Source organism: Solanum tuberosum, unplaced genomic scaffold (genome assembly GCF_000226075.1).
Source record: "Solanum tuberosum cultivar DM 1-3 516 R44 unplaced genomic scaffold, SolTub_3.0 scf00020, whole genome shotgun sequence".
NCBI classification, from domain to species: domain Eukaryota; kingdom Viridiplantae; phylum Streptophyta; class Magnoliopsida; order Solanales; family Solanaceae; genus Solanum; species Solanum tuberosum.
Genome location: NW_006238946.1, coordinates 3,000,371 through 3,027,867, shown reverse-complemented (window position 1 = coordinate 3,027,867; position 27,497 = coordinate 3,000,371). Strand labels below are relative to the sequence as shown.

Genomic DNA, 27,497 nt, shown 5'->3' with positions numbered 1-27,497 from the left:
AGAACAACAAAGTCTAGATTCCTCTTTTTGCTTTGTTGACAAAGAGTATAATTAGTGCTTCTAATTACTTACATTTTAAATTTGTAACGTTCAATTTTCATTCATATCCCTTAGTTTTATATTCTCTATCATGCATCACTCAGAAAACAAATAGTAATAATATTAATTCTTAATTGATACGATACTTTTTCTGGTTAAGACAACTGAAAAGAATACTTAAACTTATATTCGAATGAGAGAGATCATTCTACTTTATTATAGCAATTTTAGATACGTCAATCGTGATATTCTACATAAATCCATGTTCAAACGAGGTCAAGCAAGCGAGCTTACTATGCATGGTCAACTAAATTTATCGAGTTGATTCAAAGGATCAAAAATCAAGTTATTAATGGCATTCCCGTTTAGACCCAAGAGCTTCTATTTTTTTCAAGAGGTGATTTTGTGAATCAACCAATAGAAAAAGATGGCTCATATGTTGTTTGTCTATCGTATCAAAGGCGTTGTTGGTAGGGGTGTGTATGTATGGTATATACCGAATTAACATATCATATAATTTTTTTTGATATTGTGATTTTGATATTATGGTATTTGATATGGTATAAGGTATATATTTTGTTTCTTTTTATATTAGGTACCGTATTTGGTATTTAGAAATAACGTATCGAAATATTAAATACCATATATATATATATAGTTATTATTATTATTAATATACTAACAAATATGCAATCTAGTATTAGTATAAAATGTTTAGAAGTTGAAACTTTTACCACTCTATTTTGATTGAAATGTAATTGATCAGAAGTAGTTGTTTGTACTTATTTTTGAATACATGTTTTTACAATGTGTAATGTGTTCGTATGACACAATTGAGATCTTTTTTTAATTGTCGAAGTTATAATACACTATTATACGAGTATATATTAGTCGAAATTGAACAAACTATGGTTACAAATTTACCATATCGCAAAATATTGAAATCAAACTTTAAAATATCAAACCATACCGAATAAAATCGCTATAATATTTGTATAATAATTTTAAAAACTGAATATCAAAATTACGATATCAAAACTTTCATATACCGTATTATACATGTCCTGGCTATTCCCATGTGACTTTTTAGTTTTGGTAATCGAACTAATAAATCAACACATTTTTTAAAAAAAAAGGCTGCACCCATTAGTAATGTTGTGAAGGGAATATATGTCATATTAGAATATGATTCTATATATGCAAATTGTCAATAAAATTCTTGATTTGATGGAAAGTGTATATATATATATATATATATATAAAGAATTAAATAACCTAGGAATTTTTATCCTCATGAATCATGACTTCTTAATATTGATAAGCTTTTGATTCCTATTTGTTTATTCCATTGAAATAAGCTTTTAATATAAGCTGAGATTTATCGTATGGCTCTTAATATCGAGGCTTATAGTCTAATGATATTAGTCTCTCATATAATGAATGTAATTGTGAGAGTAATTTTATTTTCGTCATTTTTTTAATCGTTTTCGATTCTCTAATTAATAATAGTATGTATATAATTCTTTATATGAATAAATAAGTAAATCATTACAACTTATAATAATAAGCAATTTTCGGAGTTTTTATATGTGAAATTTGAAACTCTATAACAATTATTATTTTTCGATCCGGATAAATAATAATCTAAGGCATTGTGCATGATTCTTCTTGTTCTCACTTATTCTATCTTTGATAATATATCAAACGTATATAGAGCATGTAACATGCTTATGGAAATTGTTAAATTGGTATTAGGATTTAATACTGTCATTAATTACTTGGTCAATTTCATTGATTAACAACATGAAACATTCTTGATCAAATGACCATCCAACAATAATAACAATATATATCTAGTATAATTCCGCAAAATGAGGTCTGAAGCGATAAAATGACCATTCAACAACAATAATAATAAATCCAGTATAATCTCACAAAATGAGGCATGAGGCGATAAAATGACCATTCAACAATAACAATATTATATTTAATATAATCCTACAAAATGAGGTATGGAGCGATGAAATGACTATTCAACAATAATAACAATACACTTAGTATAATTTCACAAAATGAGGTCTGAGGTGATCAAATGACTATTCAACAACAATAACAATATACACAGTATAATCCTACAGATTGAGGTCTGAAGCGATCAAATAACAATTTAACAACAATAACAATATACCCAATATAATCCCATAAAATAAGGTCTCGAGCGATCAAATGACCATTGGATCGAGCTTCAAAATTTAAAATAATCCCCAAAAATTCAATGTTGTTCTATTCTATTCTTTTTTTTGTTTCAATTAGTTTAATAAAGTTATACTCCATCTAATTTATTTTAGTCTATATTACAATATATTTTTATCAGCCTGTTTTAAAAAGAGCGATTTTTTTTTTCTCGTTAGTGGTATGCTTTTGTAACTATAAAATTGCATTCATATATTTTAAACCACAAGTTATTTTAACTTTATATCTAGTCAAATATGGATAAAATTTACAAATAGCCACTTTTTAGTCCCCGTAATTAAAAAATAAACACTATCATGAATTTTCAAAATTCACTTGTGAAAAAACTTATGGGAACTATATGACATTTTAGAATTTGAAAACTACGTAAAACTTTATGATAATAACCATTTTTAAATACTTGACCAAAAAAATTACTAGTAAACGCCATTTCTACATTACACAACAACAATAAACATATCTAGTGAAATTTCACAAGTGAAGTCTGGAGAAGATAGAATATACGCGCACCTTATCACTACCTCGTAAAGATAGAGATACTGTTTTCGAAAGATGTGTCAGGACTCTGAAAATTTCCAAGGAGCACCATCCATCCAGCCCAAGGTGAAAAAAAAGCCCAAATCCACAAGTTTAAAAACGGCGTCGTTTTTAACTTCATCAGTTTATCTGAAAAGATCCATGATGACACGTGGCATCTGCAAAATCCCAAGAACTCCACACTCCCTAATCAGTTCTTCAGCTTCTGGGTTACAACTACTTTTCTGAAAAAGTGTAGAGAATCCCAATATTTTTTATTAAATTTTTTTGTTCACAAATGACTTTATAGTAAAAAAAAAAAGCAATCTTTTTTAGTTATAGTACATAGAATTAAAGAAAAAATGCAGGGGTTGGCGCTTCAAACATCTAATTCTATAGCATCAAGTTATTGGGGGAAGAAAAAGTTTTCATTTTTGAATGTTTTGGATTCATTGCCTAGCAAACCATCAATACCCACAAGGAGAATTTCCCATTTTTCAGGAGGAATTTCATCTTTATGTAAGTTTTTATGAATACCCTTTTTGATTTTGAGTCCAAGAATTTGATTTGATTTGAGTGATTTGTGGGTATGTTAGTAGTTAAGTGAATTTTGAGATGCCTCATTTTGAAGTTATGAGAAATTGGGCATAGTTTCTTTGCCCCCATGTAATAATTTCACTATTATTTGATATGTCTGCTTTGCATCTGTATGTTATTTTTAACATTGCTTTGTTATGAGTTACTTGAGTCGAAGCTCTTTTAGAAACAACCTCTCTACTTACACAAGGTAGAAGTAAGGTATGTGTACGCCCTGTCCTCTCTAGACCCCACCTATTGAGATTACAGTGGATATGTTGTTGTTGTTGTTATGTTTACTGACTGAGGAGTTGGGTGTTAGCTTAGTGCTCCAGTTGGGTGTTTTCTATTTTGGATTTTTATTGAGATAATATGATACTCTCTTATGAGGAAGCTTATTTGGGCTAGTCATAGTGGTTTAGCTCAACAACCGTCATTCGTGTAAAAATGAAGGAAAAATATTTAATGAGCACCCAAGAGTGTTGACTAGCGGCTAATACTGTGTGTGAAAACCAAGGGAGACCCGAAACCCCTTGCCAGCAAAAGCAAGGGGTTTGCCTTCTGGTTCGAGCTCGTCGCACCGGGCTTGCCTAGTGCGGGTTACCTCTCCTATGTGGTTTGTGAGATATTGCATAGGAGTGCGGGTTTTACCTTGTGCGCATCCAAAGCGTAGCGACTGCGGATTTCCCTTGTCACTAAAAAAAAAACACCAAGGGAGACCAGGGTTCAAATCCTAGGAGAGATAATAAAACGGTTGGTGATTTCTTCACTTACCCCTAAATCTTAGTGGGCCGAGTTACTTGGTAGTTGTGCTGGTGGGTGGTAGTTGGTACCCAGTGGAAGAGGTTAAGGTTTGCGCAAGCTGGAGTGTAACCTAGTGGTTAATGTTGTGTTTGAAAACCATGGGAGACGAGGGGTTTAAATCCTATCAGAGAAAATAAATTGGTTGGTGATTTCTTCGCTTCTGCCTAAATCTTAGTGGGTAGAGTTGCTCGGTAGTTGTGCTGGTGGGTGGTAGTAGGTACCCGATTGAATAGTTCAAGGTGTGCGCAAGCTGGACATCATTGTTATCACATTTGAAAAAATTACACTAAATGAATCTATATTAAATTAGAAGCTTTAGGCCTTTTCTGGCGTTCCTCTTTTGGTTTGGGGGAAGGTGGCTAATTTGAAGTTATTCCAATTTTGTGATTGTTGGTCAAAGACAATTTAGTCCGACTACTATTCAGTTGGATTTATTGCTTTTTCATGCACTCAGTTAGAAAAATGTTTGAACAAATCATGGTCAAAGATAGTGTAGCTTGACTTGTAGTCGCTAGGGATCTAATTCAGGAAAAAGGACTATTAGTGTATCAGATATATTTATGGCTTAAGATGATTTTTTACATTACGATACATGACAATTTCTACTTAATACATATATGAGGGCTTTTGAACTCTATATTACTTCAATCCTGCAAGTGATTTAGTTTATAGAATGAAAGACCTTAAGATGGTAAATAAATTCACTTAATATTAGATGCGAGATGCCACTTTCCTGTCAGATGAACTTTCTTACTCCCCACCAAGATAATTTCTGAATTTTTGATCCGTCGTTTTTTAATATTCCTAGTAGAATTAGATTCTTTTATTTCTTTCCTTCTGACTACCACATCTTGTTGCTCTATTTTGTTACTGACTCATGCCTTTGTTACTTGTAGTAAGATGTACAGCGCTCCCTAAGTTGCAGCGAAGGCATAGCAGAATTATACCCTATGCATCTAATGTTGGTGTTGGATCTGGAAGTTTTGAAGAAAGTCAAGGAAATGAAAGCCACAATGTTTCAGTCAATCAGCCGTCTACCGATGGTTCATCGAAAATGTATGATATATATATAACTTAGCAATTAAATAACGAGAATTTCTATCCACATACAAAATTGTGAAAGGTTTGGTGAATACTTTAAATTTCTTTTCTGCATAAAGAGCATGTTGTTAACAAGTATACGGGTAGAGGAAGATAGGCTGTTAAATCTTTTGTAAAGGGTCCCTAGAGTTAAGACTGCATTTGGTTTGTGGGATAGCTATTATCCTGCCAATGGCTGGATTTATCAAGAGTGCATGTTTAAGTACTTGATCCCGTTAAACCTCACATCACAAGGATGATTGGATGATAAAGTTTAATGGCTTATGAAAGTTTTTGGGGGATGGACTAATATGATATGAACAATATACATTATACTTATGAAATTGTCTTGTAGTGCTGGTAATTTGGTGTCAAGAAACAAAGAAGTAGTGTTCCCTGATTCGTCCAATGCAAAAATTTTCACATTTAAACTCTCAATATCACAAGTATATCACCTTAATGCAGCTTGATCAAAAGCATCTGTCAATGTCCAATAGACGCCTCTACTTTCGGCATGTGGCCTATGTTTCGGGAGTTCTGTTTACATAATAAAACTTCAAGAATTCTTTTTAGAAAAACACAAATAAAAAGGAGTATCTATAATGACTTCAACTGTCAGTGTAGTCACAATTACAGATTGCAATTTGATTACGTTTTCTTTCCTTCAAGAATGAAAGGAAGAGGTTCAGGCTGCAATCATATTTTATTACACATGTATTAAGTTATAGAATCCTAGTCTTTGATATATCGAACATGAACTCTTCTGACTTTCTAGGTATCTTCATGCATTTTCATATGAGAAAACAGGTTTTAGTTTGATTGCAACTAACTAAATAGGAACTTTCACAAGATATGACACTTATGTAGGTTTAACTTTCATGAATGGCAGTGAGGCACTTCCTAGTAAAATTCCTTATCCTCTCGCTATAGCTCTTGTGCTATGTGGATGTTCGTTAGTATTTTCACTGATTGCCTTCACGAAAGGAGGACCGTCATCACTCATTGCAGCATTTGCGAAATCAGGTTTCACTGCTGCATTCTCGTTGATATTTGTTTCTGAGATTGGAGACAAGGTAAATGGAGAGATTGAGACAATATGCTATACTTATTAGCTTTTCCTGAACTCATGACTGTTTTTTTCCCTTTCATTTCTTTGGTTCTTAACCTTTTCATTCTCTTTGATACGGCTAGTGCTAATGGTCTTATATCTGGCATTGACATAAATACCTTGTAGGTGTAAAAGTGGTGTAACACATAATCATGGCTAAGCATTTATGCATCAACTAGCAAAAGTTTCTCTCTTTGGTGTCTTTTATTGAAAAACTTTGATGCTTTCAGAATGAGCCTTGTGACACTGTACATGATTCTACTGATATGAATGTATTCCCAGCTAATTGATTGAGTTATTTAATCTGGGATCTGCTTTTGTCCTATGCAAGTTTTGAGATAATTTGTCTTATTCAAAAAAATCTAACTAATTCTTTCTTTAATATGCAATTCAACAGACATTTTTCATTGCTGCCCTCTTGGCCATGCAATATAAGAGAATACTGGTATGAACTTTTGCGTTCCTTGTCCCTTACTTCTCCTTTTCTATCTCTTTTGCATCTAAGGATATTAAGTTTTAAGAGAATAAAAGTGAATAATTGTGACTGAACTTAGGTATATCTTTAAAGCAATCCACTTGAAGCTTTCATACCTAAAACTATTTTTTTTGGTATCTTGTAGCATTCTTTCCTTATAGGCTATCATTACTGCCAGAAATTTTGAGGATGGGCATCCTAGATTACGATCATTTGGTGGTTGCAGGATTTGTTTGTAGAATTTTTGATCAAACTGAAAAAGGACGCAATCCATTTTTCATCATATAATTATTATTTAGGAGTTGTAATGTTGCCTAATTATGTGAAAGCAAATGAAATTCAAAAACTTATTGAAACTTGTTGAAATATAAAAATGGGGTTTAATATAGACTTGCGCACACAAGTTCGTAGATTGAATATTGATATAGTGTAAATGCAGTTTGGTTTTAGTATTTCTTGCTACTGCTATACAGAAATGTAATGTTGTGGTCACTTCTGTTTTGTTCAATTCTTTATCTTACTTAAGTTGCATCAATGACCAGGTCCTTTTGGGTTCAATGGGTGCTCTTTCACTTATGACGGTCTTCTCTGTCATAATAGGAAGGATCTTCCATTCAGTACCTGCTCAGTTTCAAACAAGTAAGTTAGACCTTGGGACTGTTATTTGTTTTAATTTTTAGTTTTCAGATTGGCTCCTTGGGATCTTTATATATTGGCACATTTTTCTTAGCATTTCCTTTTGCTGAAGCAAACTTATCCTAAATTGGGTTCATGTTCTCAGAAAGTAAATGGTTAATATGCGCATTAGTTGGTAGCAAGCTTACTGATAAGTTTGTTTGGGTACATTATGACTGGCTCATCAAGTATGCCGATCATTGGATATTAGAACTTAACATTCTCTCGGCAAGTTTGGTTATATAGCGCTTCTTACTCTTGCTTGATAATGTCTCGTCCTGTGAAGTATAGACTGTTGTGGTATTTTTATAGTGTTCGTTTCTCCTAGTGTACCTTTTCTTGCACATGCACACTGAAAACACACCCTTTTGGCCACCAGAACTACTCGAGTTACACATAACATCCAGAGCTTGCAATGACCTATATTTCATACACGATAGCATTTCCCTCAGAGAATCTGAAGTTCCCCTCCTTCCAAACCATCAAAGATGCACGCCAATGGTATCCAAACTATCTTGAGCTCCTTTATTTTCTTCCCTTACCAGCTAGAAACAGATTCCTTCACTGTTTTGGGCAGAACACATTGCCCACCAGCTAAATTTCCACGTACCATCTTTTGTTTGTTTGTGTTCTCCTTCTTGATTTTTGCTTGATATTCATTTTAAAATTCCCAATTGTTTTTCATAACAGCCTTGCCTATTGGAGAATACGCGGCTGTTGCCCTCTTGTTCTTTTTTGGTATCAAATCAATTAAAGATGCATGGGAACTTCCAAGCAAAGATGTTGAGACTGGTGAAAAGAGTAGTCAGGAACTTGATGAATTTGCAGAAGCTGAGGAGCTTGTGAAGGAAAAGGTGAAAAAGCTGCTGAATGTCACTCTTAAATGCTGTTTTATTCTCTGAGAATTCTGCACTTCCAAATGTCTTAATCATCAGAACAAGTATTTATGGGGATGGCTTCATTCTCTTTCCTGTCTCCATGTTTGCACCACTTGCATCTTCAACAAGCTGGTTCTAACGATTTAATAGATGGCTATTTCAGGCATCAAAACGGCTCACAAATCCGCTTGAAATTTTGTGGAAGTCTTTTAGCCTCGTATTTTTTGCTGTAAGTATCTTCTTCTGGATGCAACATTGTTTCTTTTCTACTCCCTTTTTCAAAGAAGGAGCCAATGCAAAATGTAGTGTAGATGGTAGATAGAGTGCAAGCTTCCAGGACGCCAACATTTATTTAATAAAAAAATCAAGTCATTTGTATCATTTTTATAGTGTTCATGTAAGTTGTTTGAGTGTGACATGGAAGCCTAGAACTAGTTTCTGTGGTTTCGCATTCACAACATATAAGTCTAGAAAGTGTTATGTAACTATATCCAGTTGCTAAAGAACATCGAGGCCTGTTGTAATTTTTAAGTTAGGAATCTTAATGCTTTTTTTGCCTCCTAGGAATGGGGAGATCGATCAATGCTTGCAACGATAGCACTTGGTGCAGCTCAGGTACAGTTTCTATGAAATTCAATACTAACGATATATTTTCCGAGCTTCCCATAAAATTTAAGTTTCAAACTCTCCAACTTCTGTTTATTTCCTCACTGCCATACTGACTCTATTTCGCAGTCTCCATGGGGTGTGGCAAGTGGTGCCATTGCCGGACACCTGGTTGCTACATCTATTGCAATACTAGGAGGCGGGTTTCTTGCCAATTACATTTCTGAGAAACTGGTAAGCCAGCGCCTTTTTTCCCCCCGAATCTGCTCTACACAATTGTATTTCGAGTTCTAAGCATATTATCTTGGTTATACAACAGGTTGGCTACTTGGGTGGAGTTCTATTCTTAATATTTGCTGTTGCTACTTTGTTTGGAGTCTTTTAACCAAGTTCTACAGAAAAAGAAGACAGTGTCGAGAAGTTCTAAGACGCCTATTTAGACTGGATAGATACGCGAGAAACGCTAGTGGTAGAGGGCAGGAAACTCCTGATGGTACCATAGATCAGTAACATGTTCATGCTTGGCATAAAACAATGACATTCTTGTACTACTGTAGAATAAGTAGAAGAAACTATATTAGTGGTTCTTAGGCAACACGAGAGCTGTATGTATGTGCAATCCTATGGCCTCTATCAGAAATTTTTTCATGATTGTTGTACAAGTTTTGTATATGTGAAAGAATCAAGATTTCTGTTCTTTCTGTTGTAATAAGTTCTATCACTTTGTCATTAAAGAAGACAAAAAGATGTACTATTTTTCTGTTCCCAAGTTAGCATTGTTAAAAATGTGCTAATTTGTATAGCAAAGAACTCATTTAATTTTGAAATACATTGTTATGTATATCCGCGAGTGTGGTCGAGTTGTTTGAGCAGGTAATCTCTTGGGTACTCAACACTTGTGAATTCTTCTGTCATGTGGTTCATAGAAGAACAGAAACTAAGAAACTAGTTAGTTAATGCAAAGCAAGTTGAGATTGACTATATGAATCTCCACTTACCATATCGCTCCATTAAGCTCTTGTGGTTGAATGAAAACACAAAGTTGAACAAGTGGTAAGATCCATGATTTTATAAAATGATTTCCATTGCCCTAGTAGTAGCTAGCCAGCCCAATAGACCAATATACAACCTTACCTTAAAAAAAATAATCAATATACAACAATGAGCTCTCTATCAAAATTGCTAATAAAAAACTACATGAGGGCTGAAGCACTTGGTCTTCTGTATATTTTTGCGTGTAATTCTTTTCGAGTCAACAACATACCCAGTGTCCGAGTCTGGGGAGGGTAGTGTGTACGGCTGTACACAGACCTTAACCCTACCTTGGGAGGTAGAGAGGTTGTTTTCGATAGAAAACATTTTTCGAGTGCTTGTCTCTTCTGTAAGTTCTCATCTTGAGGGAGCTCTATTCGTAGATACATCGACTAGAACGAAATGTACCATTACTGAAAATCTGGACAAATCTTTTTTCCAGTCTCTGTGCTCCTGGACCTGGTCTTAGAACTTCAGCGTCTCCCCAGACAGTACATTTATCAGTTTCATTTTCACCTAAACACCATCCGCCAGGGACTGGTTCATCGTGCTTGTGGTGGAGAAGTTCATGGTCGATCTGGTCAAGAATCGGATTGTTTGCCTCGAATGGTGCAGCAAATACTGCTCCACTCATCACCAGGTCATTGAAGTCACTGGTATTGAGTGGAAGGACCTCTTGTCTTGAGTTAAATGAAGCATACCGCAAGTTGTGGTTGATTGTTGTTCTATTGTATTTCCTTGAATTGCACAGAATGGTCGGGAAATACACAGATGCCGAGGATGGTGAATTTGACAAGTACATTAGCAGAGTCCTGGGTAGGTTATCCGTGCCCAAGATGCAGAACTCGATAAACTTCCGACTCAAGATACTAGATGAAGACCCTGTAGCCAAGAGGACAAGTTTGTTAGTATTAGACTTACACAATTTAAACACATATCGAACCAGTAACACAATAGGGTGGTTGCTTTACTACTACTACACACCCTTGCCCTAGTTGTCACATATCCAAAAAGATTTAAATTCCGAAAAATGTTGGGGCCTTTTCAAGGTGAAGGATAAAATAGTAGACACTTGGAACATGGGTGATGCGTTGTAGATTCATTGACTGAAAGATTTTGATTCTAAACTGAAATCGATTTTCTGCGTACAATGTAGCTAAAATGTCTTAAGAGTCATGGCCATCTAGTTTAGCATTTTCTGCATAAAGATTTGGAGAAGGATGGACATTTAGAGGTACTCAGATGCAGTAAAGTTGTCTCCGTGTGTCGTATAGGTCACATGTTCGAGCCGTGGAAGCAGTCACTAATGCTTGCATTAGGGTAGTTGTCTACATCACACCCCTTAATGTGCGGTTCTTCCCAGGACCCTTGTAAGGTGGGATGCATTGTGCACTGGGTTACTTCATCTCAAAGTTACTTTTACAATCTCTATGTTCTACTTCATTTTTTACTCTTTTCTTTTTAACAGGAACAAAGCGTTATAGTTGTCCACTTCATATCAAGATTATTATTTTTTTCAATCAAACATTCAAAGGGATTAAATAACACAAATATATTCATGCTTTCATCATTCATAATGCAAAAAATATGGCTACCAAGCATCTGACCTGAAAATAATCGAAAAGCATCAGGCAGTTCCCTTTTCTGAGTTGCATAAAATACGTCATCTTCCTCTTCAAGATAGAGCCCAGGATCAACAACTATTGGTTTCAACTTCCGGGACCTGGAACATCCAAAACACTCATATATTAAGATCTAAAACCATACATTACTTGCCTCTATCCATGTGCATACATGCTTAGACAGAAAGATAGAAACTTATAATACGAAAAGGATATGGCCATACTCTCTCCACCCAATGTAGCTTGTGTGGTTGACAAAATTAAGATCCTTGGGCATATATGACAGAATGTGTAGAAGATCTGAAAATCAATAGAAAATAGCATCAGATTACTCATCAGTCATTACCTAAGTGAACGTGTGTTGTCGTGAGAAATGAGTCCAATGACATAATTAGATCCATTGAATAGAATCAAATTTTAATGCCTCTATTGAAGTGATAAACAGTAAAGGAAAAGGAAAATACATCTGTACATCCATTAATACCAAAGTCAAGAATAATGTACCAGACTACCAGCTTACATCCTAGAAAAATAACAACTTAAATATCCTAATCATTTTTTTCCTTCGGCATTCTATCAATGTAGAGAGCCAAGACAAACTCAAATCACCCAGGATAAGAGATGTTTTTTGTTGTTGCTTCATGCAGACAAAACTATACTACTTGTACAACAAAAGGATAACAATTTGGACTGCAAAGCTTAAGTCCAAGGCCCCCCTATATCTGTTCCACAATGCCACATTTTTGCTAAGGGCAGTAACCAGAGAACCAGTATTTCCTAGCGATATCAAGTGTAGGGAACTGGTTTCTAAATGTGAATTTCTTCATAAGAAAACAGGGTTTGAACTAAAACCACAGGTTCGAGCAAGCCAGACGTCGGCTTCTAGATCCGCCCCTGGCAGTAATGCTGCGTACATCTTATCCTCCCCAGACCCCACTTGTGGGACTACTCTGGGTGTGATGTTGTTGTGCTTCATGATGACCAGATAACTCCTTACCACAAAGTGTACTCACTGTTTCTACAAATATTGCATCTTTAGCAGAATATAATTAGGATCCTAAATTCCCTACATAAGCTAAAAATTCAGTAGAAGCATACTCCAGTTACTCAACAATCACTAAAAAGAACACATCTTTAGCATTATCCAATATGCATATCTCAGAGCCTTGAGTAACAATTGGATAATCAGCATACACTAAATCCAGTAACAAACAGCAAACATACCTAGTGTAATCCCACAAGTGGGGTTTGGGACGGGTAGAGTCCCAAAAGACCCTCGTCTCAAAAACAGCAAATCAAAGTATTTACGAAAAAGGGAATTCGATAGTGAAGAAAACATGTCAATTAATAAGGAAAGCAGTACAGAATATTCCGAGAAAAGAAACAGTAACATCAGCGAAATAATGTGGTAACTGAAAAGAAAATACATGTATAAGGCTAATACTACAACAAACATAGTGCTCCCAGACTCCCACCAAGCCTTAACCCATCGAAAAGCGAGTCAAAGCTTAACTACCTACTAACATTCTACACTTATCTGCCATCTCCACACCGTCCTATCTAAGTCTTGGTATGCTGAAATTGTGTCATGTCCTGTCTTATCACCTTTTCACCAATACTTCTTCAGCATACCTCTACCTCTACCTCTACCTCTCCTCACCACAAAGGCTACTCCCACCTTGTCCCAAGTATCCTTATTCTTAATCTTATCTCTCGTAGTATGCATATCTTCAACATTATCCAACATGCATACAAAGTTTCGACTAACAATAGGATAATCAGCAGACTAAATCCAGTAACAACACCAAAAAGATTAAATCTTTACACATACTTCTCAAAAAAGACTCAATTTTTACACTAAACAGTGCATATCTTCAATATTATCCAACATGCATATAGAGTTTTGACTAACAATTGGATAATAAGCAAACACTAAATCCAGTAAAAACACCAAAAAGATTAAATCTTTATACATACTTCTCAAAAAGAGACTCAATTTTCACACTAAACAGAGCATATCTTTAACATTAACCAACATGCATATAGAGTTTTGACAAACAATTGGATAATCAACACACACTAAATCCAGTAAAAACATCAAAAAGATTAAATCTTTACACATAATTCATACCATCTTGAGTAACAAGTGGATAATCATCAGCAGATAGATTAATAAACCAATCCCAATGAGCAGAAACACGCAGAAGAATAGAAGCTCCATGAAGAGTAGCAGACAAAGCAGAAGACCCCATTGGGTAAACAAAATCAGCTTTTCCAATAAAATTCACATTCTGGGCAGCTTTAAAAAGAGGCACAGATTGAACATACAGTGCAAGATCATCACGTTCATATTGAGAAGCTTTTCTATCAAGATGAAGAAGATACTGATTTCTTGGATGGTATACTGCAAATAGCAAACGGATGATTCTTGAAGTGTCTTTTGTGGATCCAGAGATGAGGTAAGCTATGGCAGGGGGTGGGGGTAGAAAGGTATTTTGGTCATTTGGGTTATGATGAAAAAGGAGACGATGGGGTTGATGATTTGGGAAAAGGGAAGGGTGGGGTTGGTTGGGGTGGGGATGGGGTGGAGGGGAACTGAAGGAGAAGGTAAGAATAAGGAGAAGTGAGAAGATAGTGGTGGCAAGAATGATAAAGGGTGTTGAGATTTTGGTGGTGGTGGAGGTGGTGGTTCTGGTGGTGGTTGGTGGAGGAGGGTGGTGGTGGTGCATTTTCTTGGGATTTACAAACAGATTCTTGAAATAGTTTTATATGTAAGAATGTTACTGTAAATGGTTTGGTTCTTTTCTTTGGTTTTCTCAGTCACACTGCCTTCTTCTGTTGTCTGCGATTTTGATGATTGATTTGATTCTCATGACTTGTTCAAATTTGGGATGTGAATGGGCGGCATGACAAGTTTCTAGAATATCCAAATATAGTCTATGTACAAAATATCTCGAATTTAGTATGATTCAAGAAAGGAATCGTACTCAAAAGGTGTGATGTAGATAGATTAATCTAATACTATAGAAATCATAAGTAAGTAACTCTTTTGTTTCTAATTTTATTTCTCCTTTGATGCCTAACATGTTTGTTGAAGTCCGATTAAATGCAGCCGATGTTTAAAATATCTCGAGTTAGTATGATTCAAAAAATGAGATCGTATTCAAAAAGTGTGATGTAGACATATTAATCTAATATTGAAAATTATTGATATCTCTTTTGTTTCTTTTATTTCTCCTTCAATGTCCAATGCATTCGTTGAAGTCCAACTAGATGTCGTTGATGTTTAGTATATCTCGAGTTAGTATGATTCAAGGAAGGACCACCCTCAAAAGGTGTGATGTAGACCATCTAATCTAATGTCGAAAACTATAAATATCTCTTTTGTTTATTTTTATTTTTTCTTTGAAGTCTCGTACGTTTAATGAAGTTCAACTAAATTCAGATACAGATCGAAAAGTACTATATTAGGGATAACGTTTTCTCTAAGAGGTAACTGCATACCGAAACTTAAATAAGACGAGACATTGTTTTAAACGATAATAAACAATCACCACTCTACCATAATCTTTATAGATAAAATGTCTATTCATTGAGTTGCACAAACACACCCAATGCATAAAATATCTCGAGTTTAGTATGATTCAAGAAAGAGATCGTACTTAAAAAGTGTGAGGTAGATAGACTTATCCAATGTTGGAAATCATAACTATCTCTTTTGTTTCTTTTATTTCTCCTTCGATGTCTAATACGCTCATTAAAGTTTGATTAAACAAAGTCGATGCATAGAATATCTCGAGTTAGTATGATTTAGGAAAGGGTCACACTCAAAAAGTGTGATGTGGACAATTTAATCTAATATTGAAAATCATGAATCTCTTTTGTTTCTTTTATTTTCCCTTCGAACTTCCATGTCTAGTACGCTTATTGAAGTCTGACTAAATTCATATATAAGCTGAAAAGTAGTATATTAAGAATACAAATATTCTCTAACAAAAAGTAACTTCATACTAAAGCTTAAATTCGCCGAAATATCTTATTAAACGATGAATGAGTAATCACTACTTTACCTCAATATTTATGGATGAAATGTCTTTTATATCAGTGAAATGTCTATATATTGAGTTGCACAAACATAACTGGAAATACACTAAGGGGGACTTAATTATAAAGTTATAAACTTTGTGTTGTTGGATCTAGAATATAACAACAAAATCACAGGATATGTTAAAGAATGGAATTAATTAATAAATTATAAGAGTTGACCATTGGAGCATCAAAAAAGAAAAAAGAAAAAAGAAAACTTTGTTATCAAGTTTGGTATTTTCATTCCTTTTCATTTATGAGTCAACTTTATAACATTCTTCAAAAATCCTAAAGCCAATAATGTCCACAAACAATGAGATGAAAAACACCATTCCCAATGATCAAATACATATTCCAAATTTCCCACTAGAGATCATCATAGAAATACTTTCAAGATTACCAGTCAAATCACTCTTGAAATTCAAGTCTGTTTCGAAATCATGGCTTTCATTAATTTCATCATCTCATTTTTCGAAATCTCATTTAAACATATCATCAAGAAACAACAATTTATCATACAAAAATCTCCTTTTACTCTCCATGTATCTACCTCATTCTCTATATTCTTGCACCCTTTACTCTACATTGCATGAAAAATCCAATCTTTGTCTCAACAAACTCAATTTCCCTTGGAATCCATCAAACATTATAGCTGGAGTTTCTTTATGTAATGGTTTGTTCTTGATTTGTATTGGTATGTACAATAATAACTTGTATTTGTGGAATCCATCTACTAGAAAAAACAAGATTTTGCCTTTTTCTAGTTGTACTAAGTATTCAAGATGTGATGTTACTTTTGGTTTTGGTTATGATGAGTTTAATGATGATTATAAAGTTGTTGAGATTTATGGGGTTTATGATATTCACTATGTATATGATGCAAATATCAAGATTTATAGTTTAAGGTCAAATTCTTGGAAAATTATGAAAAAGTATAGTGATGCACTTTTTTCCTCTGATTCTGGTGTTTTCTTGAATGGATGTGTTCATTGGGCTGTGGCACATAATGATGGATCTTGTATTTATTGGGATATAGTTTCACTTAACTTGGAAAATGAGAAATTTGGGAATTTTGCATTGCCTAGTTTTGATGGTTTTGATGGTTTTGATAATTCAAGGTCATTAGGAGATTCAAGTGATTGTGAACTAGGGACTATGAATTGGTCATTAGGGAAGTTAGGGGATTTTCTTTGTTTGTTTTGTGACTATTATAAAGTTAAGTTGGATGTATGGATAATGAAGGAGTATAACGCGAAAGGGTGTTGGATTAAATCGGTTTCCCTTCCTTATGTAAGGGGAGTAGGGCCTTGTATATCACCGTTGTGGATATCAGACATCGGTGGTGAAGTGTTGTTGCATGATGGAACGCATGTTATGGTGTATGACTCGAGGAATGATGAGTACAAACGCGTGGAGATTCGTGAAATGGATGGTGATGGTGTTGGAGCAGCAACTGTCTATGCTGAGAGCCTTGTTTCGCCTTATCTTGACAGTATTGAAAATACGCCTGAAATGCAGTAATGGTAAAAATACTAGCTCTATATTCTTCTTCTGTTTTACATTTGATACATTCGGTTTATTGTATCTGTTATATTGTTGTCATGATTGTGGTGTCCAGGCCAGTTTTCACGCACCTCGACTAATTCCACAGGATACCTGTCACCTCCTATCAGCAACAAGTACCATGTAACTCTGTCCACCAAGACTAGGACAAATGAGAAGAGTCGCCTAGTGTTTTTTATCTCTGTCAGTTTAAAAAACTTTGTAGCTTTTGTGTTTCTGCTGCTGTTTCCATAAACTCTGCTATCTGCATTAGTTTTATGAACATGGTAATTGAAACATATTCTATTGAGTTGAGCATCTATCAGAAAGAGCCTCTCTGTACTACAAAGGTAGGAGCAACGTCTACATACATCCCACCCTCTCGGAAATGTTGTATTGATCCACAATACATTCGTTATACTCTACGGATAGAGGAATACATAGAGATATATATTCACTTTGCCACAATGAAACAAGACAATATGTAACACAAAACCAAAGCTATAATATTCATAGTGATCAAACAAAACACAATCCACACAAACAAAATTACATCAAATTAAAGCAAATTCAGTAAGTAAGATGAACAACAATCCTCAACAATGTCTCTGCACCATCAGCAACATGTTGACCAGCTGGTATAAGTGAACGTATTTCCGCGAATCCACACGCGTTTTTAAATTTACCAGTTCCTCCTGTTACTGAAATTCTTGACATTGTACTTCCAATTCTAAAAACTCCAAAGAAATTAAGACTATCACCATATTCACCTCCTTCAAACATAGCTGTAAATGCCATCATTTGAGTACTTCCATCTGCTGAACTTGCTACATATACTCCTTGTGCTTTTCCAAGGTTTTGTGTACCTGTAAAATCAAGAATGTTAAAAATTTCACTCAATATGTAGCGTTGGCGCGGAGCTAGGATTTGTTTTCACTAAGGGGAGTCGAGATATAAAGAAATAAAGGCACAATGAATACTCAGAGTTGAGGTATCTAGACGTGCATACTCAACGTTGACGTGTTTACTTGCCAGGTCAGGCCAAGTTTGAACTTTTGTTTATGTACTATATTTTGCACTTTTCGATAGGCATAATACATAAATATGTTCTTTAGCTTGGCCTCAACTCACAGTTATGCCCTCCAACTTTGGATATGCACAAATAGACACTTAAACTTGTATAAGGTTGAACAAATAGACACATGTGTCTTACGTGACATCCTACCTGGCAATTTGTATCCTACTTGGTGTTCTACATGTATTATGCCACGAGGACTCATGTGTCTACTAAAGTTGGAGGGCATATATGTGAAATAAGGTCAAGTTAAAAGGCACATTTATGTATTACACTTCTTTTCGATATCCTCAAAATGAAATCAAACTTTAGATATTGAAGTGAAACAGAAGAAATGTTTAAACTAGAAACTAGTTTCTTTTAAAAAGTAAGAAATTAAGAAGGGGAGGGTCAAGAATTACGTGTCTACAGTACCTAATTCAGGAGACGAGGTCAAGAAGTCATCGATAACCGTGATCGTCCCGAACCCTAGCCCTAGACCATCAGGGCCTAATTGAGTATTCACATTTTGTCCATTATTATTATTATTATTATTATTTCCTCCAGCAAATATTGTGCCTGCTAGACCTGTTCCTAATGGAACACCATTGATATTGAATGTTGGCATTGCACCATTAGCATTTGGAATTGCAACACCATCTTTTGGTGGTTGAAAACCAAGTGGTGTAGCAAATGGTATTTGTCCACTATAAATATTGCCTAATAAACCGGTTATTGGTCGAGCTGTTGGATTATTTCCTCCCAAGATATCGTGCATGTACAATTCAAGAATCGGTTCTTGTGGTGTACTTGTACTTACATGATCAATTGCAACTATAAATGGTACAAATACAAATAGAATTGCAAATTTGATGAACATTTTTTGAGAATTTTTGTGGGATTTTGGATTGAGATGTTTTTTTTTTCTTGATTTGAGTATGAAAATGAACATAAGATTGACAGTTTATATAGTTTTTTATAAAGGTGGATTTGTTGTGAGAATATAAAGGTTGTTGTTGAAAGTCTCCTTAGTGTGGCAAGTACAACAAAACCTTACAGGATTTTGCTTAATATTATAAATTTATAATAAGGTCTGAAAATTCTTCTATATGACAAAATAATAGTAATATTTTTTGGGGAAAATTATTCGTAGTAATAACTTTATAAAGTTTTTAATCTATCGACTTAAGTAGACCTACAACAATAAGCCTAATATAGAAAGCTCGATACGGTATTTGTCAATGGTTAAATTAAATAGATGGTGCATAAGCGGTTTGTTATGTGAGTGGATATGATTTAAATCCGATGACGGAATCATAAATTTATATAAAAAGATTCAAAATATATATATATTAGAATATATATTTAATTTATTATCTAATGTCTCTTTAATACTTATACATTCTTTAAATATGTATATCTAAGTGGAAAGGGAAAATTATTAGTGAAAAGCTAGTATTATTAGTTATAAACTGGTCCATTACAGAGAAAATAATGATAATATTTGCCCACTTGTAAAACCTAATCCATCTTAGTTCTCACTTTTTTTTCCATCATTTTTAGCTTCCATTTTTTTCCTTTTTTTTTCTTTCTATTCTAAGATAATTCACTTTATATTACTTTGGTTTTATTGATATCTAGCAAGTAGCTGTTTATCTTTATAGACGATCGATTATTTAAAAATTCGTTAACATATATTCAAAACAAACAAACAAAAAAAAATAGGGGATTTTAGTATTCATCAAATTTCCCATGATAATAAGAAAGAATTTACAAGTAAAAGTACATTTTTTTAAAAAAAATTACGAAATACATAACACAAAACAAGTGGTAAAATGGGTAAATGAAGGGTGATAAAAATTAGCTCATGTAAATATTGTATCTTTACCAATAAATTATTTTATAACATGAAATAGCCATTTATCACTCACTTACCAACCCTTGGTTCATTTTACCCATTTTGCCACCTCTAGAGTGTCTTATTCTCCAAAAACGATACGACTTTTGAAGCAATCGACGATACATAAGCACAATCGTTGAAATTTTTGAGGAGTCCGAGCAACGTGCATCACTTATCTAGCAACAAAAATCACACTGAAGTTGAGTTGTTCATTTGTTGTTCTGTCGCTTCATGATCCATCACTTTTGTTTGTCTCACTACAGGAAATATTAATTTCCACACTGTATTCATGATATAATTGAAAAATGTAAGAAATACATGAATATCATATATAATTTCGGGTTAATTTTACAGATGATCGCTCCACTTTCAAGTGAGTCACTGACGTGTACCTAACAACTTTATACATGTGAGTTATGACAACCTACTTGCCTTAACCGAGACCGGATTTGGCATTTTGGATATTATTTTTTTCTTCTATTCTATATAAGATATAATTTTATGACTCTAGCGCGATAAACGAAAATTACCTATACTTAGATCAATTGTTCATTAAAAAATAAGTACAAACTAAATTGACTTACAATATATTGTAGCAGCAAACCATTCATTCACTATCTTCACCCATGTACTAGCCCAACCAACATCAATACTCCATCTGTTAATTAAAACAAAAAATTGAATCAAATTAATGTTGCTATAACACATGTTCAACTATAACATACTCAGTGTAATCCCGCAATGAGGTCTGGGGACGGTAGGATATACGCAGACCTTACCTCTACATCCTTTGTGGGGGTAGAGAGGTTGTTTCTGATAGATCCTCAGCTCAAACGAAAAAAGAAGATATACTTACTTTCGAGGCAAACCATCAAGATTCCAACTGATGAAAAGCATAGCAAAGTACATTGCTCCTAAGGAGAACACCAAGTGGAAGAAGCCATACTTATAGGGAACATCATCCTCCGATTGAACTTTATCCTTGCGAAACTATGATACGAGCAAGGAGATATAGTCATGTCTCAGCAAAACGGAAACATACACATGAAAGATGGTTTGGGATTTCTACGCGTTCTGTCCATGTATTGGGACAGAGAAAGCCAAGCTCACCTGAAATGTTTGTGAGTCGATGCCAGTGGAGAACGTTGCCATGACGATTGCACATATAGCAATCAAGAAGCCCTATTTTACAAGGAAAAGAAAGATAGTGAGCAAGTGAATAAGCATGTGAAATGAGAGATTCAAATGACGAGAGAAGGACTGACAGATTTCTAGGTTGACAAGCTATCGAAGAAGGGGGTGCACATGATATATATATACCTTAGGCTAATTCCCATATCGGAATGAGAGAGGAAAGTGAAAAGCTTTATAAGGTATACCACAAGTTCACACGAGTCGTGACAACTTTGATGTCTTAAAACAGCATTCTCAAACTGGTAAGCAGAACAAGGAAAAAATGAGCTTACAATTACAGTAGTCCAACCACCATGCGCGTTGTTTTGTTGCTGAGAGCTGCATTTCTGAGTGGCAGGCTCACTGTAAACAAAGTGTCACCAAATCGACTTCATCACATAAATGACAACCAAACAACAACTACATTATGAAGGGGAAAGAATCGTAAGTTTTCAGCTAAACATGCGTCTATCGCCCTGTCAAATATGCTTTTGTTATAGGGATGATCATCCAACAAACTAAACATTTTGATCATTTTGATCTATGAACTCACTGAGACTGAATATCGAATTCACAGACTAAACAAATAACAGAAGGGAACAATAATATCAGCACGAGGTTTCTGACCTTCGAATAGCACTCCAACACAGAAAGACAACATAAGAAGCCATAATCCCTGAAGACAAAAGTCCCCTATTTACCTGTAAAATAAGTTGAAAATGTATTAACAACGCGTGCAGTACTCATCAGTAGAAAGGGATTTTCAGTTTAAGCAACCTTAAAGATGATCGAGCAGATGGGACGATCAAAAATCAGAAAAACGTGTAAGCATAGTGATAGATAAGTCCATCACAGAACTTATTGCATCTTTCTATTGTATGGCTTAAAAGAGTTTCTTGACAGTTGATAGACTCTTTCACCATTCGGGAAAAGTATCCGAAGGGAAACTAACTATTTGTATTAAAAGCATACCTTAGAGTGTAAAGATACAGCCATTATTACTACCAGCAGAATTGCAGTCCAGGAGATGAAGAACATGTTCAGAATGCATGATGTTTTGGAGGCGTAAAGCATATACATCATGAAAATTCCACAAATGGAAGCGATGTAACAGACTGTTGACATAAATAAACCAAGGGAGCAGCTGTTTTGACAAAAAGGATATACTGTAAGTACACAATGTGAGCGTGAACGCTGAAAGTGATAACTATACCTTTGTTTCTTTCGTTCATCAGGCATCCAATAGTTATTCCACCACGTGATGAACTCGATCACACTTATTAACTGGAGGATGAGAAAAACCCTGCAAATACATAACAGAACCAGTATCAACTGTCAATCATTGCTTCCGATACTGCAAACTTAAACAGAACATTATCAGTAAAGAGTATATATAAGAAAGTTCAAAAAAATTTGAGCCACTATTTTGCAGATTCTTGTAGTAGTATTACCCTGCACCTACTCGAGCAAATTCACCTGCAGAAAAGATAGCGATTTCCGTTTACTTTTGGTATTTCATGAGTGACTAAATATAAACAGACAGTCTATAGAGAAAAATAAGATGAAAGTTGCATTTCACATGAAGCTAAAATGAAATGCTTTGATCAGAAAGCTTAAGCATTCACTTACCATATAACTGGATGTAATCTGAGGGGACGAAAAATGGAATCACCGTAAAAATGATCAACATAAGAAACTTCAAAATCCACCAGCCAGAATGCCATACATTGCGAACGTCATACAACTTGCTTGTGAAACATGTTGTAAGAAACATTACTAAAAAGAAACTCTAATGATGTATGTCAAGGATGCAAGAGTGAAAGATTTCTCATTTATTTATCAAACGAAAACGATAGCATTAAAGAACAGAAGAAAGCCTTTGAAACTTTCATATAGTTATACAGAACCACATTCTAAAGAAAAAGGATACAAAACAACCTAAACTCACACGAAGAACCCCCATCGTGTGAGAACATTCACTTCCACCATTTCCACATGCTTTTGAATCTGCGGATAAAATTTGAAACACGAATCAAGAGGCATATATTGTGAAATCATTAAAAACAGTTGTATAGAAAGCAGAATCAAGTCATATGCAAGATTGAAACGAGTCATAAGACCGTTATGGCCTGTTGAAATTTAGGAAATGAATTGACAGCAGGAATTGAACTCTATGTCCTCGTACTTACTATTGTTCCTCAGTAGCTCAGTGGTTAGAGCGTTCAGCTGTTAACTAAGTAGGTTATTTCATTTACCTAGCATGCAACATTCTGTTGCAACTACAGAAGCATAAATACATGACAGTAAGTTTGCAATGTCAACAGCGTGGAACGGTAAGAATGTTGGACTTACAATGAAGCAGAGGAAGCACCCTTTCACCATAATCGCGGACAAACCAAGCTATAAGATTTGTTATCAAGAATATAATGCCATAGGAAAAACGAGCTCGCGATGACCTCTTGCTTATAATTGCATATTCCATACTCTTCTGTTGTAATAATACTACAGGAAATTCTCCCCATTGTTCTACCTCATTGTCATCTATGTTGTCTTCTACCATCGTACCTCAACCTTTAAAGCAATCGCAACGTTAAATCCAAAAAAAATTGAGAATAGCTTGCACAACATACAACAACAATCATAGTCAAACACTCAAAATTTCTTAGGCTTTTCAGAAATTAATGAATAACTTGTTAAGGAGAAAATTTACTTTTTTTCGAATAAAATAACTCTGCTTGTATGAGCTTGCTCACATTGCTAGTGCGTAAAACTAGTCAATTTATGATGGATTCTCACAATACTGAACAAAATAAGTTACATGAATAGTTAGTGCTAATTAGTAAAATCATGAAGTTTTCTCTATTTGTTTACCAACTATTAACTACTAAGGAAAATTTTAAACTTTTTGAATTTCACACCAAATTAGACAAAGAATAAAGCATTATGTATAGAATTGTTTATAATGTACCTTCATTTCTTTCACTTGAATTAAACTTTGTAACAAGAAGTTAATTGGTTAAACTTGTTCAAAAAACACAAGCAATTAAGAAAGAATATTAAGAACTAGTAATAGAGAATGATTAGAATATAATAAACATAAAGTAAATTCTAACCTTTTGTTAATTTTCTTGAAGATAGAGCTGGAGGTATGAGTTTAAGATTTGAGTTCAAGTAAGCAAGACACTCTAAAGCATGTGAGAGAGAATGAGGCTCCTTATAATTTTATACTATTAAAAAATCCTATTGAGGAAGGGGAGTCTTGACGTAACTGGTAAAGTTATTGTCACGTGATTAGGAAGTCACAGATTTGAGGTGTGATAACAGTTTCTTGCAAAAATGTAGGATAAAATTGCGTAAAATAGACCATTGTTGTCCGATCCTTCCCTGGACTGGGGAGAGTGCACCAGGATGCCCCTTTTTAAAAAATAAAAAATATCCTATTGAAAATGTTAATATTGGGATAAGGCACAAGTATTCCCTAGACTATGATCGAAATTCCAGAGACACACCATAATTAAACCAAGGTCCCATTATCTCTGAACTCATTTTTTTTTGTAATTTTGTACACCTTTTTGGCTTACGTGACATCCAATCATCTCCCACGCGCCTCAACTATGTGGAGTCACGGAGTGTGCATGTAAGCCAAAAGGTGTATAAAATTACAAAAAAATTGAGCTGGAGAAATAGGACCTTAATTTAATTAAGGTGTATCTCTAAAATTTCGATTATAATCTAGGAGCTACTTATACCTTATCCTTTTATTATTTGACAAAGAAGAGTCTATATTAAATAATCACACATGAATAACAACTACCAATTTTTTTTCACATGCAGAGTACCCTGACTATAACTATTGGAGTGAATAGGTGATGGAATTTATTATACATAATATATTTTGTCTTTGCAGTGTTGTACATATTGAGTTTCATTTATTTCACATTTTGTTACGTAGAATTAGAGGCGAAGTCAAGATTTAAACTTTATAAGTACTTCACGCTCAATAGATTCTTGTGGTTCGACTCTTCTCTAGATCTCACGCATATATTGAAAGCTTAGTGCACTAGATTGCCCTTATTTTGATAGTGTAAACAAATTGCAGATTATTGATACATTTTAACATGTTATATTATAAATGTTGAAACATAGGTAACCTAGATTTTTTACCTTACCCCATTAGAGGCAAAGCCACCATTATGGTTATATCAGTTCAGTAATTTTATCGCAAATTATATATCAATTTGCTTTTTTAAAAATCACTTAATATGTATAAATAATCATTCAGAACACGAATGAGCATTGTGATCCAAAAATCATAACTTAAAAATTCTAAATCCGTCTTTGAACCTCTTATGTTTTATCATATATGATAGAACACATGGTTTTATTTTATTCCCACAATATAATATAATACTAGCTAGGATAATCATTTAGTATGATATGTTTAATCATTTCAAAACCAAATCAAGGAAAAAAAGAAAACTTGAAGTACTTTTCTTTATCCCTTATTATTTTTATACACAATTAATTCATCAAATGTTCCCAAATCTTATTATATTAATTCTTAAAAATTGTTAGTCTAAAGAAAAATAAAATAAAAAAGTAAAAGAGTGAAAATGAAGAAAGAGGATCTTAGGCTGTAAAAGCAAAAACTTTGATTGTTTTTAAAGACTTTAAGCCATGCAAGACGAACATAAGATGACAAATTAGGTTAGTACAAATAAGTTTGACCCTATTATATCCATGCCAGCTATGCATATTTTTCGAGATTACATGTAAAAGTTTTTATCAAAATTTAAATTGAAAATGTCTAATCGAAACATATTATCATATATTTAGATGCTTAAGTTAAACAAATCATAGCTCAAACGTCTAAATGAAATTTATTGACAAGTTACATCGTGAATATAACATTTTTTTTATAGTAGAGTTTACCGGAAAGATATCTACAAATAAATTATCTCAAACTGTGATATTTGCAATTTTAAAAATATGTAACTCGTTGTAACGAATAAAGATGACATGCATATTAACGTTTTGACAATGTCTATAATTTAAAGTATTTTTTAATAGAAAAGAATATATGGGGTCCTTGTTAATTACGCGTTTAAGGGGAATTATAATTAATTAATTATATTACTAGTAAGTACCGTTGGACAGAAAGGAACGGTGCTCGAGGGTATTAATTTTCATAATTTTGTTGATTACACATTAAGCAAATCATCATTAGCAAGTGATTTCATTATTTTTGTTGTATGAATTTTGATGGCTTCTATTAATTTAACCAGTTTAGTTACATCTTAACTCGAATGAGGTGATAAGAAAGTCGTGGATCTCGTAGAATGAAGCTACGATTGTATCTAGATAGAAATGGTGATCTTCTGATGTCTTCAAGTCAGCCATAATAGAATGGATAGGCGAAGTAGTCAATAACAGTCTGTGCTCGCCTACCATAGATAATGTGTGATCACAAAATGGATTTATAATTTTAAGTCCACTGGTTGAATTTCCTTGATGACACATATTTTCTAGAATTTACAACCGTATGCTCTAAATTACCTCCCATAAAAGTATTATTCAATGAATGTGTATATAGAACTGCTATTTTCTTTTATTTTTACCCTAATTAAAAATATTTGGGATTTAAAATTATTATTAGCTAGTAGCTGACATAGTTCAAATCAATTCTTGCCATGTGCACAACTATGATTTATATTTAAAAAATGTCTTTTTACATTACCCTTTTCAAATGTTGTTTCTATTATTTGTTTGATGCTATTTTTAAGATTATACCGACAATGATAATTATAAAAAATGATTTGAACTGCCTTTTTTGTTCTTTTTAGTGCATTGATAAGATCTTAGTAACAATGATATATAAGTTGTTAGGTATGAATATGATATAATTGGTTTTATTATTTGTCTTTTTGAGTGAGTCAGTGGCCTTATTTTTGGGAGCAAGTGAATATGTGGATTTGTTGAAGTTTAGTTAGAATATAGGCATTATATATGCAAGTGTTATGAAAGAGAGTTCTTAAATCGATAATCATATTAAGATTGAGTGAGGGATGCTTAATATAC

The 27,497-nt window shown here is 33.9% G+C and overlaps 5 protein-coding genes across 5 annotated transcripts; 2 read left to right on the top strand and 3 right to left on the bottom strand.

Moving 5' to 3' along the window:
• Positions 1 to 2,979: 2,979 nt before the first annotated feature.
• On the top strand, positions 2,980 to 9,779 carry LOC102592395 (GDT1-like protein 2, chloroplastic). Its single transcript, XM_006340857.2, has 10 exons — positions 2,980 to 3,327; positions 5,085 to 5,244; positions 6,158 to 6,341; positions 6,774 to 6,821; positions 7,394 to 7,490; positions 8,217 to 8,380; positions 8,568 to 8,633; positions 8,969 to 9,019; positions 9,140 to 9,244; positions 9,330 to 9,779. The coding sequence occupies exons 1-10, from the start codon at positions 3,171 to 3,173 to the stop codon at positions 9,393 to 9,395; spliced, it is 1,098 nt and encodes a 365-aa protein (XP_006340919.1). The 5' UTR covers positions 2,980 to 3,170; the 3' UTR covers positions 9,396 to 9,779.
• A 273-nt stretch (positions 9,780 to 10,052) lies between these two features.
• On the bottom strand, positions 10,053 to 14,545 carry LOC102592063 (beta-glucuronosyltransferase GlcAT14A-like). Its single transcript, XM_006340856.2, has 4 exons — positions 13,796 to 14,545; positions 11,889 to 11,964; positions 11,650 to 11,765; positions 10,053 to 10,924 (listed from the first exon to the last, which is right to left on the bottom strand). The coding sequence occupies exons 1-4, from the start codon at positions 14,391 to 14,393 to the stop codon at positions 10,416 to 10,418; spliced, it is 1,299 nt and encodes a 432-aa protein (XP_006340918.1). The 5' UTR covers positions 14,394 to 14,545; the 3' UTR covers positions 10,053 to 10,415.
• Positions 14,546 to 16,036: 1,491 nt separating this feature from the next.
• Positions 16,037 to 17,527, top strand: LOC102582344 (F-box/kelch-repeat protein At3g23880-like). The gene is made up of 2 exons (XM_006340905.2): positions 16,037 to 17,273; positions 17,369 to 17,527. The coding sequence occupies exon 1, from the start codon at positions 16,051 to 16,053 to the stop codon at positions 17,269 to 17,271; it is 1,221 nt and encodes a 406-aa protein (XP_006340967.1). The 5' UTR covers positions 16,037 to 16,050; the 3' UTR covers positions 17,272 to 17,273; positions 17,369 to 17,527.
• A 250-nt stretch (positions 17,528 to 17,777) lies between these two features.
• LOC102591725 (dirigent protein 16-like) lies at positions 17,778 to 19,267 on the bottom strand. Its single transcript, XM_006340855.2, has 2 exons — positions 18,782 to 19,267; positions 17,778 to 18,158 (listed from the first exon to the last, which is right to left on the bottom strand). Exons 1-2 carry the CDS (start codon positions 19,224 to 19,226, stop codon positions 17,863 to 17,865), a joined length of 741 nt encoding a protein of 246 aa, XP_006340917.1. The 5' UTR covers positions 19,227 to 19,267; the 3' UTR covers positions 17,778 to 17,862.
• An 833-nt stretch (positions 19,268 to 20,100) lies between these two features.
• LOC102591401 (probable serine incorporator) lies at positions 20,101 to 24,610 on the bottom strand. Its single transcript, XM_006340854.2, has 13 exons — positions 24,533 to 24,610; positions 23,772 to 23,990; positions 23,350 to 23,426; positions 23,049 to 23,208; positions 22,871 to 22,895; positions 22,633 to 22,722; positions 22,392 to 22,563; positions 22,047 to 22,120; positions 21,713 to 21,782; positions 21,357 to 21,428; positions 21,103 to 21,236; positions 20,831 to 20,904; positions 20,101 to 20,527 (listed from the first exon to the last, which is right to left on the bottom strand). Exons 2-13 carry the CDS (start codon positions 23,977 to 23,979, stop codon positions 20,436 to 20,438), a joined length of 1,248 nt encoding a protein of 415 aa, XP_006340916.1. The 5' UTR covers positions 23,980 to 23,990; positions 24,533 to 24,610; the 3' UTR covers positions 20,101 to 20,435.
• Between the last annotated feature and the right edge of the window lie 2,887 nt (positions 24,611 to 27,497).